General features: G+C 41.9%; 1 protein-coding gene across 1 annotated transcript in view; it reads right to left on the reverse strand.

Moving 5' to 3' along the window:
• Window positions 1-21,316, reverse strand: part of LOC145358034 (alpha-taxilin-like) — a 95,032-nt gene that overhangs the window by 40,329 nt on the left and 33,387 nt on the right. The window contains exons 3-4 of the mRNA XM_080211741.1: window positions 17,798-17,889; window positions 7,563-7,733 (exon numbers count right to left, since the gene is read on the reverse strand). Coding sequence (XP_080067867.1) covers window positions 7,563-7,733; window positions 17,798-17,889 — 263 coding nt within the window. The remainder of the gene's footprint in view (window positions 1-7,562; window positions 7,734-17,797; window positions 17,890-21,316) is intronic.

A 21,316-nucleotide genomic window follows, 5' to 3' on the forward strand; every position in this document is an offset into this window, starting at 1 on the left:
AGAAACTTTTCCCCTTAGGAGATGGGTCCATAACCAGGGACATGGGTTTAAGGCAAGGGGCAGGAGATTTAGAGGGGACTTGAGCAAAACCATTTTCACCCACAGGATGGTGGGAATCTGGAACTCTATCTGAAAAAATGGGAGATGCAGGAATCCTCACATTTATGAATCAGTTTGTTGAGTATATAAGGCTATGGACTAAGTGTGTATGATTGGATTAGCATAGATAAATATTTGAAGGCTGTGCAGATGGGCCTCTTTCTGTGCTGTAAAACTCTGACTCTATGAAGAAGATACTACTCAGATTATGATGCGAAAGGAGGTAACTGGTACACTAGAAGAATTCACAACTGACAAGGAGGAGGTGTTAGAAACTCTATCATTACTTCAAATTAATAAGGTAGCAGACCAGATTAGGGCAGCACGGTAGCACAGTGGTAAGCACTGCTGCTTCACAGCTCCAGGGACTTGGGTTCGATTCCCGGCTCAGGTCACCATCTGTGTGGAGTTTGCACGTTCTCCTCGTGTCTACATGGGTTTCCTCCCACAGTCCAAAGACGTGCAGGTTAGATTGATTGGCTATGCTAAGAAATTGCCCCTTAGTGTCCTGGGATTTGTAGGTCTGCCCTCAAATTGTCTCAATAAAAAGTCTGACAACACCAGGTTTAAGTCCAACCGATTTATTTGATAGTAAACTCACTAGCTTTCGGGTTTGTCCCTTCGTCAGGTGAATGGAGAGTTCTGGCCTCAGACAGGGCATATAAAGCACAGTTTACAGATTACTGATTAGAATGCAAATCTTTACACCTAACCTGCTGTTCAAGTCCTAAAGAGGCCGACACTGAGTGGAAGGAGCACTGATCACAGGTTAAAGAGATGTATATCATCTCCAGACAGTACAGTGAGGTTTTGCAAACCCAGGCAAGTCACGGAGGTTTGCAAAACCTCACTTACTGTACTGTCTGGAGACAATACACATCTCTTTAACCTGAGATCAGTGCTCCTCCACTCACATTGTCGGCCACTTTAGGATTTGAACAGCAGGTTAGGTGTAAAGATTTGCATTCTAATCAGTAATCTGTAAACTGTCTGTGCTTTATATGCTCTGTCTGAGGCCAGAACTCTCCATTCACCTGACGAAGGGACAAACCCAAAAGCTAGTGAGTTTGCTATCAAATAAATCGGTTGGACTTAAACCTGGTGTTGTCAGACTTTTTACTGTGTTTACCCCAGTCCAATGCTGGCACATCCACATCATGACTCAAATTGTCTAGCAAGCCACTCAAATGTATCAAAACACTACAGAAAGGTCAAAAAGAAACAAGACCAGATGGACCACCAGGCACTTGCCCAGACACCAGAAATGACAACAGCACACCCAGCCCGGTCCATCTTGTAAAGTTCTCCTTACTAACATCTGGGGATTTGTGCTAAAACTGGGAGCGAGACAATGATTCTCACTGAATGATGGTGCACAGCCAATGCACCATCACCACTGGTCTGTGGCAGATGATGAGGGAACTAACAAAAGAGAAAAACCTACTTGACCTTTGCACAGAGCTGGCGAAGATCAAGTCCTATCTTCACACTGAGGAAACCTTCCTTTGTGTTGTGCAGCACTAGCACTGTGCTAAGTGGGATAGATTCAGAACAGATCAAGCAATTCAAAACAGGGCATCCAATAGCTCCTGTGGGCCATCAGAAGCAGAATTCTATTCAACCCAAATCTGTAACCTCATGCCACTGCAGAAACTCCACTCTACCATTACCATCAAAGAAGGGGGATCAACTCTGGTTCAGTGACAAGTGTAGGAGCAACACTAGGCATATTTAAAAATGAGTGACAACTTGGTGAAGTTATAACAGAAACTAGAAGCAGAAGAAGCCATTCCTCCTGACAATCCTTTTGATCATGGCTGATCACAACACAGAACAACTTGCCAAACAGAAGTAGCAAATAATAGAAAAGGCCAAGAGGTCCCACAGCCAACAGATCAGATCATGACTGGTGGTAGATAATTAAAGTAATTGGAAGAGGTGGCTCCACATACAAATCCCTCTTCAATGATTGGAAGTGCAGCACATCAATGCAAAAGATAAAGCTGTAGAACTTGCAACATTTTCAGCCAGAAGTGTCAACTGGATGATCCATCTCTGGCTCCTCCAGAGGTCCCCAGCATCACAGGTGCTAGCCTTCTACCAATTCAATTCACTCCAAGTGATATCAAAAAACAGCTGAGGACATTGGATACTACAAAGGCTGTGGGCCCTGACAATATTTCAGCTACAGTACTGAAGACTTGTGCTCCAGAACTTTTGTTCCTGGTAAAACTGTTCCAGTACAGCTCCAAAGCCAGCATCTACCCAGCAATGTGGAAAACAAACTAGGTATGCCCTATCCACGAAAAGCAGGAGAAATCTAACCTGGCCAATCACTGCCCCATCAGTCTAAGCTTCATCATCAGTAAAGTGACAGATGGCAGCGAGAAATAGACAGACCATGTGTGTGAGAGAGAGAGAGAGAGAGAGAGAGAGAGAGACACATGCACAGAGCAGCCGAGAGAGCGAGAGACATACCGACTGAGAGAGCTCATAAAACAGCTGAGGGAGAGCTAAGGATTTACAGATAAAATCTAAAAGTGACAGCACAGGAGTCTCTCCGAGTTGACTGGCCAATAAACAAATGCTTTTCATAATTTGGAAGAAAGGAGATGACAGGTGAGTTATAGTACATTATACTGTAGAAAACACTTCATGTAAAGTTTAAGGTATGTCAGTGCAGCTTTGCCATGTGCAGTGTGCATCCTGCAAGATGTGGGAAGGTGTACAAGCACAAAATGCCTTTGATGATTACATCTGTTGGAAGTGTTCAGTTGCAGAAACCTGACTCCGAGTTGCAGAACTCAAGCAGCAGCTGGAATCACTGGTGCATTTGCAAGGCTAAGGATTGCATGGATAGCTTTCTTAGAGAGGTTGTTGCAGTACAGCCACGTAGCACACAGGCAGAGGGAGAAAAGGTGCCTGCCAGAGTATCTAAGAGAAACAGGCAGGTAACAAAGAAATCCTGAGGCTATCTGACTATTTTCCATTTTGAAACAAGCAAGTGAGGTGGTTCCTCAGAGGGCTTGCAGCAAGGGCCAAGTTCGTGTTACCACAGATAGCTCAGCCAGGGACTGAGTAAGAATGGGCATGCTATAATGGTTGGGTATTTCACTGTTAGGGGAGCAGATAGGCATTTCTGCAGCCATAGACATGATTTCAGGACAGTATGCTGTCTTCCTGGAACTAGAGTCAACAATGTTAAGAGTAGCTGTAGGATATTCTTTTGAGAGAGGGTGAATAGCCAGAGGTTGTGAACCATATTGGAACCAATTACATAGGTAGGAAAAGTGGTCCTGAAAGCAGATTTTAGGGAGTTCTGAAAAGAATTAGAAACTCAAGAGAAGTAATCTCAGAATTACTCCCAGTGCCAAATGCTAATGAGTACAAGAACAGGAAGACTAAGCAGTTCAACATGAAATAAAGGAGGGAGGACTTTAGATTTGAAGCACTGGTATCAGTTCTGGAACAGGTGTACAAATAGAACAAGTTATACCTTAACCCAAGTGGGACCAATCGTCCTCATGGGCAGGTTTGCTAGTGCCGTTGGGGAGGGATTAAACCAGCTTGGCAGGGGGATGGGAACCAGAGGGTAAATTCAGATTGGAGATGACAAAAACAGGCAGTGGTAAGTAGAGAACTATTAACTGATAAGGAAAACATATTGGAGAGTTCGATAACTTAGTATTGCCTAACTAACTCTATCAGATGGGGTCAGAGTAAAGGACAAAGTAAGAATTCCCATGGATGACAACAGGTCTAGGTGACAATGAAAAGGAAGAAGTATGCGTATGACAGATGTCAGGTAGGATATACAATGCAGAATCAGGCTAACTATAGAAGAACCAGAGGGGAAGTGAAAAGACTAAAAAAGGAGAGCATGAAAAGAGACTGGCAACTAACAAAAGGAATCCCAAGGTCTTCAACAAACATATAAATAATAAAAGGGTGGCAAGACAAAGAGTAAGGTCAATCAGGAATTTAAAAAAGGGACTTGCACATGGATGCAGGAAAAATAGCAGATGAGTACTTTGCATCTGTCTTTGCAAAGAAAGAAGTTGCTACCCAGGCCAAAGTGAGAAGGGAAATAACTGGTACACTCAAGAAATTTACAGTTGAGAAGGTCACGGTATTAGAAAGGCTGCTTTTATTTAAAATTTACGATACCAGAACTGGATGAAATGCATCCAAGAGTACAGTGGGAAGGGGGAGTGAAAGTTGTGGATGAACTTTCTTCCTTGAACACAGAATCCAGATGACTGGAGAATCGTGAACGTTACAGTCTTGTTCAAAAAGGAATGCAAGGATAAAACTATCAACTACAGACCTGTCAGCCTCACTTCAACAGTAGGGAAGCTTCTGAAAATTATAGTTTAGGGCAAAATCATAACCGCAGTGACAAGTATAGGAGAATGAGACAAAGCCAGCATGGAGTCATTAAGGGAAAATTAAGATTGGTATGGACAATGCCACTAATGTGGATTTTCAGAAGACATTTGATACAGTGCCACACAATCAACTTGCGTGAAAACTGTAGCCCATGGAATAAAAATAGATACTTGGTTAAGAAATTGGCTGAGTAACAGGAAACAGGGGAGTGAATTGTTGTTTTTCACAATGAAGGAAGGCTTGTAGTGGAGTCAGTGTTGGGATCCTTGCTTTTCCTGATGTATATGAGATACTATTATATAGATACCTGGACACTCTTGTACAGGGCATGATTTCACAATTTGCAAATACTATGAAGGTTAGAGATGTTGTCAACTGTGATGAGGATACAGACATGTTGGTGGATTGGACAAACAAGTTGCAGATAAAATTCAATTCAGACATTCATTTTGGCAGGAGTAATTTGGAGAGACAATACAAAATAAAGGAAGAAAGGAGGTTCAGGAACAGAGAGGCCTCAGGGAAATGTACATGAATCAATGGAGATAGTGCAGCTTGTTGAGAAAGTACTTAAAGTATGCGGTACTTTTATTAACAGAGGCATTGAGTACATGAGAAAGGTGGTCATGGTGAACTTGTGTAAGACACTAGTTAGGTCTCATCTGTAATACTGTGTCCAATTCTGGGTGCCATACTTTGAGGAGGATATGAAGGTATTGGAAAGAATACAGATGAAATTCATAAGGACAGCATGGTGGCAGTGTTTAGCATTGCTGTTTCTCAGTGCCTGTGACTCGGGTTCAATTCCTGGCTTGGGTCACTGTCTGTGTGGAGTTTGCACATCTTCCCCATGTCTGTATGGGTTTCCTCCTGGTGCTCTGGTTTTCTCCAACACTCCAAAGATGTGTGGGTTAGCTGTACTGGCCATGATAAATTGCCCTTTGGTGTCAAGGGGACTAGCTAGGGTAAATGCATGAGGTAATGGGGATAGGGCCTGGGTGAGATTGTTGTCAGTGCAAACTTGATGGGCTGAATGGCCTCCTCTGCACTGCAGGATTCTATGGTTCAATGGATTCTATAAGAATGATTCCAGGGATAAAGAACTGTAGCTGAGGTTAGACTGGAGATTTTGGGACTGTTTCCCTTAAAGAAAAAAAAGAGACTGAGTGGAGACTTGATAGTGGTAAATAGTGAGAAACTATTCCCAGTCAAGACTGCATCAAGAACTAGAGGGCACATATTCAAAATGATTGGCAAAAGGAGTAAAAAGTGATGAGGAAAATATTTTCATCCAGACGATGGTTACAATCTGCAACAAATACCCTGCGGAGATGAAGTCAGGTGCAATTGAGTATTCAAAAGGGAACTGGATTGCTTTATGTAAAGAGAGAATGTGCAAGTTTACAGGGATAAAGCAGGGGAGTGAAAATGGGTAGAATGCTCTTTCAGAGAGACAGTGCAGACTCACCAGGCCAAATGGCCTCCTTCTACACTAAAGTTTGTGTGGTTCTGGGAGCATAAATCTAAAAATTAGAACCAGATCTTTCAGGATTCAAATTTATAACATTTCAACACAGAAGCCTAGAAGTTTGGAACTCTGTTCTGCAAACAGCAATCGATGCCAGATCAATATCAATTCTAGATCAATTTTTAAATTTAAATCCAAGATTGAGATCTGAGATGCAGTAAAAAACATACGAACTCCTTGATTAAAATCTTCCAACTTTCAATCAAAACACATTAGCTGCAATCTCACTGACTACAGAAGGTGTGTTTAGGGTAATAGCTTTCTGTATGGACCAGTTACTTTGGAAGAACTACTTTTGTTGCTAACTTATACCCTTGCTTTCTTGTGCAAACTGGTAAAGCTCAATTTCCTAGGTACAACAAATGTGTTAGATTTAATTGAAGGCTAATTATAGAGGGGTATTGATTAATTCTTCTAATTCTACACGTTCTAACTACCCCATATGTCAATACAAATACAGAAGATAATGTTAATTTGTGACTGCAACACCTAATGAAGGAATTAGTGAAAACCAAAAAGTAGCCCTCAAGAAAATCTCAGGAAGAGCCCTTGAAATAAAAAATGTTGGACCCCCCGGCCCCACTACATGGGAACATGGCGATATCAGAATTACAAAAGCAGTGTTATAGATGCAAGGAAGTAGCTCCTTTCACGGAGACCAATCTTTGCTGAATGTGAATTCAATGCAAACATGCAAAAGGTTAAGTTCCAAGAAGTGAAAGGTATCTCAAGCTATAAAAATAGCCTGGCTAATGCAGAATAGAGTACTACTCAATGCGGTCTTCTGGAATTTGATTAATTGTTGTGTGGATCAGAGGAATTTCAGAGATATTCCTCCCAATTTGGGAAAAGACCATCTCTATGTTTTTTTTGCTGTTCCTACGAGATGACATGGTTGCAGCAGGCTACAGTGAATTGGGTTTGCTTTGTTCTTGAGTCTTTATTCTTTCATGGGATGTGTGCATCACTGGTTAGGCTGCTTCAGAGGAGAGTTAAGAGTCAACTTATTGCTGTGGGTATGGGATTACATGTAGGCCACATCAGATAAAGATGGCAGATTTCCTTCCCTAAAGATCATTAGTGAACCAGTTAGGTTTTTAGAACAATCGACTACATTTAAATTCCTGATTTATTAATGGAATTCAAATTCTACCAGCTGCCATAGTGCAATTTGAATGCATGCCCCCACAGCATCAGCCTTGGTCTCTGGATTACTAGTCCAGCATATTACCACCATGCCACTTCCTCCTCTAAATGGCACAAACAAATATGTACAATGGCAGGCAAGGACAAGCTAGGTAGATTAGCTGGTCTTTTGTCCTTTTTCACATGTTTTAATCAAGTATGCCACACAGTTCCACCCCAACACATTTCTGAATTTGTACAATTTGTTGCATTTTTACAAATGCAAAACTAGACATGCACGTGAGTTAAGCAAAAAAAAATCAATCAAAAGGCTTTATCCACAGGACCTATAAAGTATCTGTACAGGCAGTGAACAGATATCATCTGTACACTAATCTACATTTACCAATAATAACTTTACCTTGAGTGTTCGATTGTGGCGTTGCAGTTCACGGCACAAACTTTCTAGTTTGCTGCGTGCCAGAATGGCTTTGCTGTGCTCATTCCGGAGGTGATCCTTCTCTTGTATGATTTGAGTTTGTTTCTTTTGTAGCAGTCGCATTTGCTTTTGCGTATTTCTATGCTCTTCAAGCTGCAGAGAGATCAATTGCGTCATTCAGGCAGACTAAAGCTTTAGATCACTTTAATAGATTGTGCCTAATTTTGCACAGCTTCATTTCTGTCAAAATAAGAACTATTTTGTTAAACATGTGTAAACCTGAAGTTTAACATCATAACCAACATAACTAAGACTAGCGGGCAATATTTTACTAGAACAAAGATCATCTAATGTACCATTGTTATGAATGCAAAATTCTAAGATCATAAGACATTGAAGCAGAAACAGGCCATTCAGCACATTGAATTGGAGTTGGGGACCAAGTGTAGTGTGTCAAAATTCACAGATGACACTAAGATGAGTGGCAGAGCAAAGTGCACAGAGGACAAAGTCTGCAAAGGGATATAAATAGTCTGAGTGGGCAAGGGTCTGGCAGATGGAGTACAAATGTTGGTAAGTGTGAGATCATCCGTTTTGGTAGGAATAACAGCAAAATGGACTATTATTTAAATGGTAAAAATTTGCAGCATGCAACTGTGTAAACAGACCTGGGTGTCCTTGTGCAAGAATCACAAAAGGTTGGTTTGCAGGTAATTAAGAAGGCAAAAGGAATGTTGTCCTTCGTTGCTGGAGGATGGAGTTTAAAAACAGGGGGGTTATGTTGCAGTTGCAAAGAGTGCTGGTGAGGCTACATGTAGAATACTGTGTACAGTGTTGGTCTCCTTACTTGAGGAAGGACATACTGGCTCTGGAGGAGGTGCAGAGGAGATTCACTAGGTTGATTCCAGAGTTGATGGGGTTGGTTTGTGAGATGAGACTGAGTAGACTGGGATTATACTTATTGGAATTCAGAAGAATGAGACAAATCTTTTCAAAAGATGTAAGATTATGAAGGGAATAGATAAGATAGAAGCAGGGAGGTTGTTTCCACTGGCGGGTGAAACTAGAACTATGGGACATGGCCTCAAAATAAGGGGGAGCGGATTTAGGACTGAGTTGAGAAGGAAAGTCTTCATCCAAAGGGTTGTGAATCTGTGGAATTCTCTGCCCAGTGAAGCAGTTGAGGCTACCTCATTGAATGTTTTTAAAGCAAAGATAAATAGATATTTGAACAGTAACGGAGTTCTGGACAAATGTGAGGTAATTCATTTTGGAAGGTCTAATAAAAATAGGAAATATACAGTAAATGGCAGAATCCTTAAGAGTATTGAAAGGCAGAGGGATCTGGGTGTACAAGTACACAGGTCACTGAAATTGATAACACAGAAGGAGAAGGTAGTCAAGAAGGCACACAACATGCTTGCCTTCATCAGCTGGGGCACTGAGTTTAAAAATTGACAAGTCATGTTACACCATTACAGAACCTTAGTTAGGCCGCACTTGGAATACGGTGTCCAATTCTGGTCACCACACTACCAGAAGGATGTGCAGGCTTTGGAGAGGGTACAGAAAAGATTCACCAGGATGCTACATGGCATGGAGGACATTAGCTATGAGGAGAGGTTGGGCCGAAGGGCCTGTTTCCCGTGCTGTGTTGTTCTTCTTCTTCTTTAAACTTGGTTTGTTCTCACTGGAACGACGGAGGTTGAGGGGCGACCTGACAGAACTCTACAAGATTATGAGGGGCACAGACAGAGTGGATAACCAGAAGCTTTTTCCCATGGTGGAAGACTCAATTACTAGGGGACATAGGCTTAAGGTGCGAGGGGCAAGATTTAAAGGAGATGTATGAGGCAAATGTTTTTACACAGAGGGTGGTGGTCACCTGGAATTCACTACCATGGGACACAGTGGAAGCGGATACAAAAGTGGGTTTTAAGGGGCGTCTTGACAAATACATGAATAGGATGGACATAGAGGGATATGGTCCCCAGAAGAGTAGGGGGTTTTAATTCAGTCGGGCAGCATGGTTGGTGCAGGCTTGGAGGGCTGAAGGGCCTGTTCCTGTGCTGTAGACACAAAGAAAGTTAGAAAGAAGAAGGTTGAGAGGTGACCTGATTGAGGCATACAAGATGATCAGAGGGTTAGATAGGGTGGATAGTGACAGGCTTTTTTCTCGGATGGTGATAGCTAACACGAGGGGACATAGCTTTAAATTAAGCGGTGGTAATTATAGGACGGATGTCAGAGGTAGGTTCTTTATTCAGAGGATAGTGGATATGTTCAAATGTTCAGTGGATAGGCATATGGATAACATTGGAATAGTTTAGGTTAGAGGGTCATTAGATTGGTTCCACTGGTCGGCACAACATCGAGGGCTGAAGGGCCTGTACTGTGACGTTCTATGTAATTTTCTTTTCCCAAAGATAGGGAAGTCTAAAACTAGAGGCATAGGTTTAAGGTGAGAGGAAGAGATACAGAAGGGTCCATAGGGACATTTTTTCACACAGGTGATGTGTCTGGAACAAGCTGCCAGAGGTCGTAATAGAGGCAGATACAATTTTGTCTTTTAAAAAGCATTTAGACAGTTAAATGGGTAAGATGGATATAGAGGGATATTGGCCAACTGGAATTAGCTTTGGGGTTTTAAAAACATAGACAGCATGGACAAGTTGAGCCAAAGGGCCTGTTTTCATGCTGTAAACCTCTATGACTCTATGAGGTATAGAAGTCCCCAGGGCCAGACGGGACCTATCCCAGGATACTGTGGGAGGCAAGGGAGAGATTAGCTGGGGCCTTAACAGACACTTTTGCATCCTCTTTGGCCACAGGCGAGGTTCCAGAAGACTGGAGAATGATCAATGTTGTTCCTTTTCAAAAGGGAAATAATGATAATCTAGGAAATTACAGAACAGGGAGCTTGATGTTGGGGAAGCTGTTGCAGAAAGATTCTGAAAGATAGGATTTATTCGCATTTGGAAGTGAATGGATTTGTCATTGATAGGCAGCATGGTTTTGTGCAGGGAATATCATGATTCACAAACTTGATTGAGTTTTCTGAAGAGGTGACAAGAATAATTGATGAGGGAAAGGCGGGGGAGATTGTCTATATGGACTTTAATGAGCTCCCTCATGGCAGGCTGGTAAAAAAAAAAGACAACTCTCATGGAATCTGGGGTGTGCTGTGATGTTTGCAGAATTGACTCAGTTATAGAAGATAGAGTAGCGATGGAAGGGTGCTTTTTAGCATGGAGATCAGTCACTAGTGGTGTTCCACAGTAATCAGTGCTCGGATCTGTGTTATTTGTAATTTACATAAATAAACGACCTGGAGGAAAGTATAGCTGGTCTGACTGGTAAATTCATGGATGACACAAAAATTGGCGAAGTTGCAGATAGTGATGAGGATTGTCAAAAGGATACAGCAGGATATAGATCAGTTGGAGACTTTGACAGAGAAATGGCAGATGGAGTTTAATTCAGACAAATATGAGGTAAGCATTTTGGAAGATCAAATTCAGGTACAAGTTATAAAATAAATAGCAAAAACCTTAATAGCATTGACAGAAAAGGATCTGGGTGTACGGTATCACGGATCCCTGAAAAAAGCAACACAGGTAGATAAGGTGGCCAAGAAGGCATACAACATGCTTGCCTTCATTGGCCAGACATCGAGTAAAGAAGTTGGCAAGTTATTAAACTTCAGTTAGGCTGCATTTGGAATACTGTGTGCAGTTCTACCAGTAAGACATGGATGCTTTGTCAAGTGCGCAAAGTAGGTTTACCAGGATGTTGCCTGCTTTGGAAGTTTTAGGTATGCGGAGAGGTTGAATAAATTTGGATTTTTTCAATGAAAAGACAGAGGCTGAGAGGCAACCTAATAGAAGTCTATAAAATTACAACAGGCATAATTTGGATGGATAGTCAGAAGGTATTTCCCAGGATGGAAGGGTTGACTACAAAAGCGTATAGGTTTACAGTGAAAGGTGGTAAGTTTAGGGGAGACGTGTGGTGAATGTTTTTCACACAGGGTGGGTGCCTGGAACACACTGCCAGTGGAGGTGATGAAACAGGTACATGAGCAAGATTCAAAGTGTATCTTGACAGATACTTGAATGGGAGGCAAAGAGGGACAGTTGGATCAGGAATTGGCTATCAGATAGGAGACAGAGGGTGGTGATGGATGGTAAATATTCATCATGGAGTACAGTTACGAGTGGTGTGCCTCAGGGATCTGTTTTGGGGCCACTGTTGTTTGTAATTTTTATTAATGATCTGGATGAGGGTATAGTTGGGTGGATTAGTAAATTTGCTGATGACACCAAAATTGGAGGTGTGGTAGATTGTGAGGAAGGGTGTCATAGTCTGCAGGGAGACTTAGATAGGTTGCAGAGCTGGGCCGAGAGGTGGCGGATGGAATTTAATGCGGAGAAGTGTGAGGTAATTCACTTTGGTAGGAGCAACAGATGTGTCGAGTATAGGGCTAACGGGAGGACTTTGAATAGTGTGGATGAACAGAGGGATCTAGGTGTGTGTGTACATAGATCCCTGAAAGTTGGGAATCAAGTAGATAAGGTTGTTAAGAAGGCGTACGGTGTCTTGGCGTTTATTGGTAGGGGGATTGAATTTAGGAGTCGCAGTGTAATGTTGCAACTGTACACTACTCTAGTGCGGCCGCACTTGGAGTACTGTGTGCAGTTCTGGTCCCCGCATTACAAGAAGGATGTGGAGGCGTTGGAGAGGGTGCAGAGGAGGTTTACTAGGATGGTGCCTGGTATGGTGGGGAGGTCCTATGAGGAGAGACTGAGGGATTTAGGGTTGTTTTCGTTGGAAAGAAGGCGGCTAAGAGGGGTTCTTATTGAAACATATAAGATGATTAGAGGTTTAGATAGGGTGGATAGTGATAGCCTTTTTCCTCGGATGGAGAAAGCTAGCACGAGGGGGCATGGCTTTAAATTAAGGGGGGGTAGCTACAGGACGGATGTCAGGGGTAGGTTCTTTACCCAGCGGGTGGTGAAGGATTGGAATGCCCTGCCTGCTGCAGTTGTAAATGCGTCTAGTTTGGGGGCGTTTAAGAGATCTCTGGATAGGTTTATGGACGAAAAGGGATTGGTATAGGCTAGTGGGTCATTGTTTTTGTAACTGGTCGGCGCAACATCGTGGGCCGAAGGGCCTGTTCTGCGCTGTAATGTTCTATGTTCTATGTTCTATGAAACCATATATTGGTGGCACAGACTTGGTAGGCTGAAGGTCCTGTTCCTGTGCTGTATTGTTCTTTGTTGTTCTTATCCTTAACTTCCTTGGTTAATCATGGTTGATTTGTCCTTCTAGAACCCTTCTTCTTCACTGGGATATATCCTTGTAAGTCATGAACTATTTTCATAAATGTCTACCATTGCTGATCAATTGTCTTTTCTGCTAAACTCCTTTCCCAGTCCACTCCAGCCAACACTGCCCTCATTCCGTTATAATTATCCAAAGTTTTTTTTTTAAAAAGAGGGTTATGCTTTAAACTGCCATTTTAGTTTAAGATGAAAGGGGCAATGATCTGAGATACAGGATCTGCTTTGAACATTTCCTGACAAGCCTGTATGGCTTGGTTACCATAGATACAGTGAAGGGCAAAGCCAGAGTTGTATGCTGTTGAAAAGCACACGCTGGGTTTAGCGGCTGAAAACAAACACAGAAGTAGATGTTCTCGTTATTGCAGACTTCTGTCTCAGAGACTTTAAACAGAATGACAGAGAGAGGTGGGGGGGGGGGGGGGGGGGGGGGGTGGTGGTGGTGGTGGTTTCCAGGAAACAAAGGCAACAAAAGCATTGGATAGCAGAAAAATGGTTGTTCTGCGATAGCTACCATTGCTGTTGGCAGCTGGTCTTTTAGTTGAGGAGGGAACCGGTCAAAATTTAAGAACTCAAAGATTGAGCAAGGCTTGACCGGGGGGGGGGGGGGGGGGGCATCGTTGGGGTGAGTTAAGGCAGCACAGCGCAGGGACCCGGGTTCAATTCCGGCCTCAGGTCACTGTCTACGTGGAGACATTGACCTGAGTGGAGGTCACAAACACGAGCAACTCCACATCAAAGAATTTGGCAATAGACAGGCAATATCATCTGAAGTAATTAGATGGTCTACACCAAGTATACATTCAACTAAGACGTAAAGGCCCAACAGGAAAGATGAATCAATCATGGCTAGCAACAGAAGTTAAAGGTTGCATTACAACAAAGGAAGTGGCTTATAAAGTCACATGCACACACTTTCATTTGTTACTGTGACACATTTTCACATGAAAACCATTCTATTTTGAGCTACAATTATTCTCAAAATTCTGGATGACTATATTTAAGCATTTATCTATACATCACTTAGTCTTGCCACTCCTATTCATTGTATGTTGATTCATTGTTTAATGGCCAGAAATGTGCTAAATCTGAGGATTGGGGATCATTTAGAATGCAGCAGAAGGAGGTCCAAGAAACTGCTAAAGGGAAAACAGGATATGAATGCAATGTAGCAAGAAACGTGAAGTCAGGCTGTAAAAGTTTCTTTAGATATGCAAAAGGAAAAGATTAGGTTGGGGGATTAGCAGTGTAAATATGTGGGGTTACAGGGATCTTGTGGGGGGGGGGGGGGGGGGGGGGGGGGGGCGCTGGGTAAGATGCCCTGTCAGAGTCAGTATGGACTCAATGGGCTGAATGGCCTCCTTCTGCATTGTAGGAATTCTATGATAAACAAGGCTAAAGGTAGATCTATTACAGGAAAATTTCTAATGGAGAATAGGCAAATGGTAGAAAAATAAAACAATTAATGTGTCTGTTCATACAGAGGAAGATACAAAAAAAAACTCCCAGAAATACAGAACTGGGGATGGTGAAAGTAAGGAATGGAAAAGAATTAGTATTAATAAAGAGATAAGATTTGAAAAAATAATCGATTTGAAGGTTAATTGATCCCTTGGGTCAGAAAAGCTACATCTCAGAGTGTGGAAGGTGGCTATAGCGACAGTGGATCCATCGGTGGTTATCTTTTAAAATGCTACAGATTCTGAAAAGGCTCCAACAGGCTGAAATATAGCTAATGTAACCCCATTCTTTAAGAAACAAGGGAGAGAGAAAGAGAGACTAAATACCCGTACGTTTGACACAGGTATTAGGGAAAATGTTAGAATTTATTATGAAGGACATGATAATACTATGCTTTGAAAATAATGATGAATTAGGCAGAGCCAAAGAGAAATCATGTTTGACAAACCTGTTTGAGTTTTTTGGAGGCCATTACCTGTAGCATCAGTAAAGGAGAAAGATGTGGTGTATTTGGATTTTCACTAGACCCTTGATAAGGTTCCACACAGATTAGTAAATATAGAGCAGCATGGGATTGGGGGTAATGTAGGGAATTTTCAAAATAACTTCATTGTGGTGTTAATGTAAGCCTACTCGTTACTCTAATAAATAAACTTTAAAAATCATAGAATCCCTACAGTGTAGAGGAGACCATTTGGCCCATTGGGATTGTTGTCAGTGTTGGCTCAAAAAAGGCCCTATTCATAACCACACATTTACCCTGCTAATCCTCCTGACACTAAGGGGCAATTTAGCATGGCCAATCCACCTAACCTGCACGTCTTTGGAATATGGAAGGAAACCAGAACACCTGGAGGAAACCCACGCAGACACAGCCTGAGAACGTTCACGTGGTCACCCGAAGCCAGATTTGAACCCTGGGTCTCTGGCACTATGAGGCAGCAGGGCTAACAACTGTGCCACCCTCAAACCCACACAGACATGCAGAGAATGTTCACACTCCATATATATTAGTCACCTGAGGCCGGAATTGTTATTTGTCATTTAGATCAATGATTTGGACGAGAATACAGGAGATATGGTTACTAAGTTTGCAGATGACACTAAGGTTGGTGGCAGAGTGGACAGTGAAGAAAGCTATCTCAGATTGCAATGGGATCTTGATCAATTGGGCCAGTGGGCTGACAAATGGCAGATGGAACTTAATTTAGGTAAATGTGAGGTGATGCATTTTGGTAGACTGAATCAGGGCAGGACCTACTCAGTTAATGGTAGGGCACTGGGGAGAGTTACAGAACAAAGATCTAGGGGTACATGTTCATAGCTCCTTGAAAGTGGAGTCCAGGGGGACAGAGTGGTGAAGGCAGCATTTGGCATGCTTGGTTTCATCAAGCAGAACATTGAATACAGGAGTTGAGATGTCTTGTTGAAGTTGTATAAGACACTGGTAAGACAACACTTGGAATACTATGTTCAGTTCTGGTCACATTATAGAAAGGACATTATTAAATTAGAAAGAATGCAGATGAGATTTACTAGGATGCTACCGACACTTGTTGGTTTGAGTTATAAGGAGAGGCTGGATAGACTGGGATTTTTTTCTCTGGAGCATAGAAGGCTAAGGGATGATCTTATAGAGCTCTATAAAATAATGAGGGGCACAGCTAGTCAATATCTTTTCCCAAAGGTAGGGGAATCTAAAACTAGAGGGCACAGGTTTAAGGTAAGAGGGAAATACAAAAACGTCCAGAGGGGCAATTTTTTCACATAGGGTGGAGAGTGTCTAGAACAAGCTGCCAGAGGCAGTAGTGGAGGTGGATACAGTTTTGTCTTTTAAAAAGTATTTTGACAATTACATGGGTAAGATGGGTATAGAGGGATATGGGCCAAATGCAGGCAATTGGGATTAGCTTAGGCATTTAAAAAAGGGCGGCATAGACAAGTTGGGCCAAAGGGCCTGTATCCATGCTGTAAACCTCTATGACTCTAAGTCGGGTCCCTGGCGCTGTGAGGCAGCAATGCTAACCACTGCACTTGTGCCGCCCTCAAAATACTGCTATGGATTGAGAATTAAACAGATATAAAACTGAGAAGGGATAAACTGATTGTTCTCAGGAACAATGCATTTGCAACATGTCCAAATTTACTAATGCCACAAAACTAGGAGAATGGACATTGTGAAAAGGATGCAGAGGCTTCAAGGGAATTTGGATAGACTGAGTGAATGAGCAAGAATATGGCAGATAGAATAAGTGGATGTTACCAACTGTAGTAGAAAAAAGGAAGCATATTTTTAAATGTTAAGTTGGGAAGTGGTGATGTTCAAAAACATCTAGGTATCCTTACATGCGAGTCACTAAAAGCTAGCATGGAGGCGCAAGAAGCAATTAGGAACGCAAATGGATTGTTGGCTTTCATTACAAGTCGATTTGAGTACAGGAGTAAAAATACTGTGATACAATTGCACAGAGCCTTGGCGAGACTGCACCTGAAGCATTGTGAACAGAATGCAGCAAAGTTTCACCAGGCCAATCCTTGGTATGTCAAGGATTTTGCTTTATGAGGAGAGATTGAGGAAACTGGGTCTGTATTTTCTGGAGTTTCAAAGAATGACAGGCAATCTCATTGAAACTTAAAATTCGTATATGGCGTGACCGAGATGTAGATCGAAAGTTTCCCCTGACTGGTGAGTTTCTAACCAAAGGGCAGTGTCAGAATAAGAGGCAAGCCTTCTCAGACTAAGATGAAGAGGAATTTCATCAATCAGAGACAGGTGAATCTTCAAAAGTCTCTACCCCAGATGGCTGTGGAAGCCCAATCATTGAGCATGTTACAGACAGAAATTGATAGATTTCTGGATAGTAACGGCATCAAGGAACATGTGGTATATCATAGGAGAACGGCATTGAGGTAGATGGTCAGCCATAATCTAACTGAATGCCTGAGCAGGTTCAATGGGCCTACTAATGCTCTTATGTTCTTAAACTGAACATCAGTGAGCAGGTTATTGCTGAGCTAATGTCATTTGTCAGGACTGTCGACAACTCCTTCCATTACTTTGCTGATGATGAATAGGCTGATGGTGTTGTAATTGACCAAGCTGAGATTTTTATGGACAAGCCATACTTGGACAATACTTTTACATTCCTGAATAAGATGAGCTGCCATGAGGCAATAACATCGTGATTGGGGGAAGATCAACAAATAAAACCTGCACTTTCCCAAGTAATGCATATTAGGGGCTCAAAATGCAACGTATAAAAAATATTCATGAGTATTATCAGAATTCAATTCTTCAAGTTGTCCTCATCTGTTAGTCACTTTTAAAAGAATACTTTAAACATTTTAAGAAAAACAGAATACAAATTTCAGGTTAGATAAGAGCCTTGTATAACTTAAGCCATTTTAACTGACCATGTCTGCGTACTTCTTGCAAAGTGCAGCAAGCTTCTCTTCTGGGGTGCTCAAAGTATTCAGTGTCTGCATCAGCAATGTAATTTCCTTTCCTGCAAAAAAGGACAATCACAGGCTAGAAATGTAACACATTTCTTGCTAGCAAATAGATTCATGAACATACTTTCAAATGTCGTCTTCTTTCCTCCCTCATTGTGGTCCCCATAACCATACTTGTTAATCAATAATCTGTTCTAAAGGCTGTGTTTATGCTACTCAGTGCATAGCAGAACAGCACAATCTGTATGAACAAAGAAAATTACAGCACAGGAATGGGCCCTTTGGCCCTCCAAGCTTGCACTGTCAGACTTGGAGGGTGCTCATGCACCATAGTCACATTTTATCCTTTGGAGGCCTACATAAATTGTTTGCGTATCAGGTGTACACAAACTGCTTTAGGAATTGAAACATACCAGACCAAGTGAGAGCAATTATTCAATATATCTGCACAAAATGCTGAACTGCACACGAGTTTGGACACACTTCACTAATATAGAATAAAATGCTTATGTTAGAGATAAGAAAAACTGAAAACAAAAAACCGCTGTAAATGGTCTACAGAAAGATAACTTTCACGTAGTAATGACTTACTGCAGGAATTCATGTTTTCCCTCAGAATAAATTGCTGTAGTTAGATCAAAGACACCCTGTCCACAAACTGAGAGAAACAGAAGTCGAATTTATGAGTGTATTTTTCAGTATTTGATACAGTGAAGCAAAGGAGCACAAAAAGTTTACAGAAATATAAAAATATTACAAGTTACTACTGAATTTAACAAGTTTAGTTTCAGTTCATGAATAACAGAACGTGCAAACTAATGGGAATTTGAAACTTGTGTTCTGATTCAGTAAGAGGCAATATACATACAGGAAAATGTTTTTAAATCAAATGGGTTTGAATGGGAATCGGGAAGAGAATGCATTTTGGTGGTTATTAAAATGGATTAATCAGTTTACTAACTTGTGACAGCTGAATAATCAAGATTAGTGCAGTCTCAGCTTTACTCAAATGTTTATAAAATCAAACTGAACTGGTATTTTTATTTCTTTAAATTTTGTGTAGGCTATTCATTAATAAATACCATAAAGATGAGAAAAAAGAAATATCATTTTCCTTCTGTCATTGCAGCAACTTCCCTGTCCTTTGCTGCATTATGTGATATTTTCCATTTGTCCCAACAATCAAACTCATGCCTTTGGTGGCAGGCTATCCTAGTAATGCAAAACTACTTGTAGCTTTGTGACTTGACTTATGCCTTGGAGTTGATTCCATTAAAACTCATTCCCTTCATCTCCTTTCCCATATTCAAACACAGAAAACACAAGGAACAGGAGCAATGGGCTGCTATTCTGTCCCTTGAGCCTGCTTCACTATTCAACATCACAACTCAGCTTTGACCTCAAGTCCACTTGCCCCACGTTCAAATAAAAACCATCAATTTTAGCTTGAACATACTCAACAACGAAGAGAAAGCTTTACAACTGCAACACTCGGCTGTTATTGTGCTGTGTTAGCTACAACTTGATTGTGATTTGGTTCCCATTGTCACCTACTCAATGATTTTAATAGATCGAATTTGAAAATTCACAGAAAAATCATGGCACAGAAAGAGGCCATTTAGCCTATCGTATCTGCACTGGCCAAATGGGGGAAAGAAGAAACACTTCATGTGTTGATCTAGATACCTTTTAAATGAATTGAGTGTTCCTGCCTCAAACACAAATTCAGAAAGTGAATTCTAGATGCTCACCACCCTCGGGGTGAAAGGCTTTTCCTCATGTCACCTCTAATCCTTCGACAAAATTATCTTAAATCTATGCCTCCTGGTAATTGACCACTGATCCCTCAGCTAAAGGAAACAGATAGAGTCTTAGAGTTCCTACAGTACAGAAAGAGGCCATTCAGCCATTGGATCTGTACCAATCACAATCTCAACCACTCCTTATTCCCATAACCCTCATTTACCCTGTCAATTCCCCTGACAGTCAATTTAGTGTGGCTAATCAGCCTAACCCGCACATCTTTGGAGTGTGGGAAGAAACCCATGCAGACACAGGAAGTGCAATCTCCCCACAGACAGTGACCTGAGGCCGGAACTGAACCTGGGTCCCTGGCACTGTGAAGTAGCAGTGCTAACCACTGCATCACCGTGCCACCCTATCCTAACTGGATCCTCAATTTTGTACACAACTAGTTCTCCCCTCAGTTTCCTCTGTCCTAAGGAAAATAACCCCAAGCCTGTCCCAGTTTCCTTCATAGCTGTAATTTTCAATCCCTAGCAACATTCTCATAAATCTCCTCTGCATTCCCTCCATAGCAATTATGTCTGTCCTGTAATATGGCGTAAACACAGTAAAAAGTCTGACAACACCAGGTTTTAGTCCAACCAATTTATTTGATAGTAATATGGCGACCAGACTTGTATACAATTCCACTGTGACTTAACCAGCATTAGGTCCCTTCTTTTATATTCAATACCTCATCCAAAAGAAAAGCATTCCATATGCTTTCATTACCACCTTATTCATCTGACCTTCCACTTTGAGGGACCTTTGGACACGCACTCCAACTTCTCTCACTTCCTCTATCCATCTCAGTATCCTCCAATTTACTGCATATTCCCTAGCTTTTGTTCGCCTTTGCCACATGCAATCCTTTTTAATTCATGGGATGTGGCAGCGCTGGCTAGGCCAATATTTACTGCCCACCTCAAATTGCTCAAGAACGTGGTAGTGAGCTGCTGCCATTCATGTGGTGTAGGTACATCCACAGTGCTTGAGGGAGGTAATGAGCTTCAGGATTTTGACCCAGCAACAGGGAAGGAACAGTTTCCAGGTCAGGATGGTTAGTGAATTGGGAGGGCAACTTCCAGGAGGTTGTATTCCCACCTGTCCTTCAGATAATAGTGGTTATAAATTTGGACGGTGCTGTGCTCCTGCAGTGCATCTTTTAGATGGTACACATTGCTGCCATTGTGCAGTAATGGAAGGAGTAAATATCTGTAATCAAGCAAGCCACTTTGCCCTGGTGTTGTCGTCAAGCTTCTTGAATGTTGAGCCAAAAAAATGGATAGTCCATCACACTTCTGACTTGTGCCAGGCTTTGAAGAGAGAGGAGGCGAGTCACATGCCGCAGGATTCCCAGCCTTTGTCCTGCTCTTGTAGCATTATTATTTATAGTGCCAGTCCATTTCAGTTTCTGGTCGATGGTAATCACCCCAGGATGTTGATAGTGGTGGATTTGGTGATGATAATGCTATTGAATGCCAAACGGCAATGGTTAGATTCTCTTTTATTGACCTGGCACTTGAGGTGCAAATGTTACTTGTCGCTTGTCAGCCCAACGCTGGATATTATCCAGTCTTCCTGCATTAGGACATGGGCTGCTTCAGTGTCTAAGGAGTCATGAACGTTTATAGAATCATAGAATACCTAGACTACCAAAGGAGGCCATTCAGCCCATCAAGTCTGCACCAACTC

Source organism: Carcharhinus amblyrhynchos, chromosome 24 (genome assembly GCF_965287045.1).
Source record: "Carcharhinus amblyrhynchos chromosome 24, sCarAmb.v2.hapA, whole genome shotgun sequence".
NCBI lineage: Eukaryota > Metazoa > Chordata > Chondrichthyes > Carcharhiniformes > Carcharhinidae > Carcharhinus > Carcharhinus amblyrhynchos.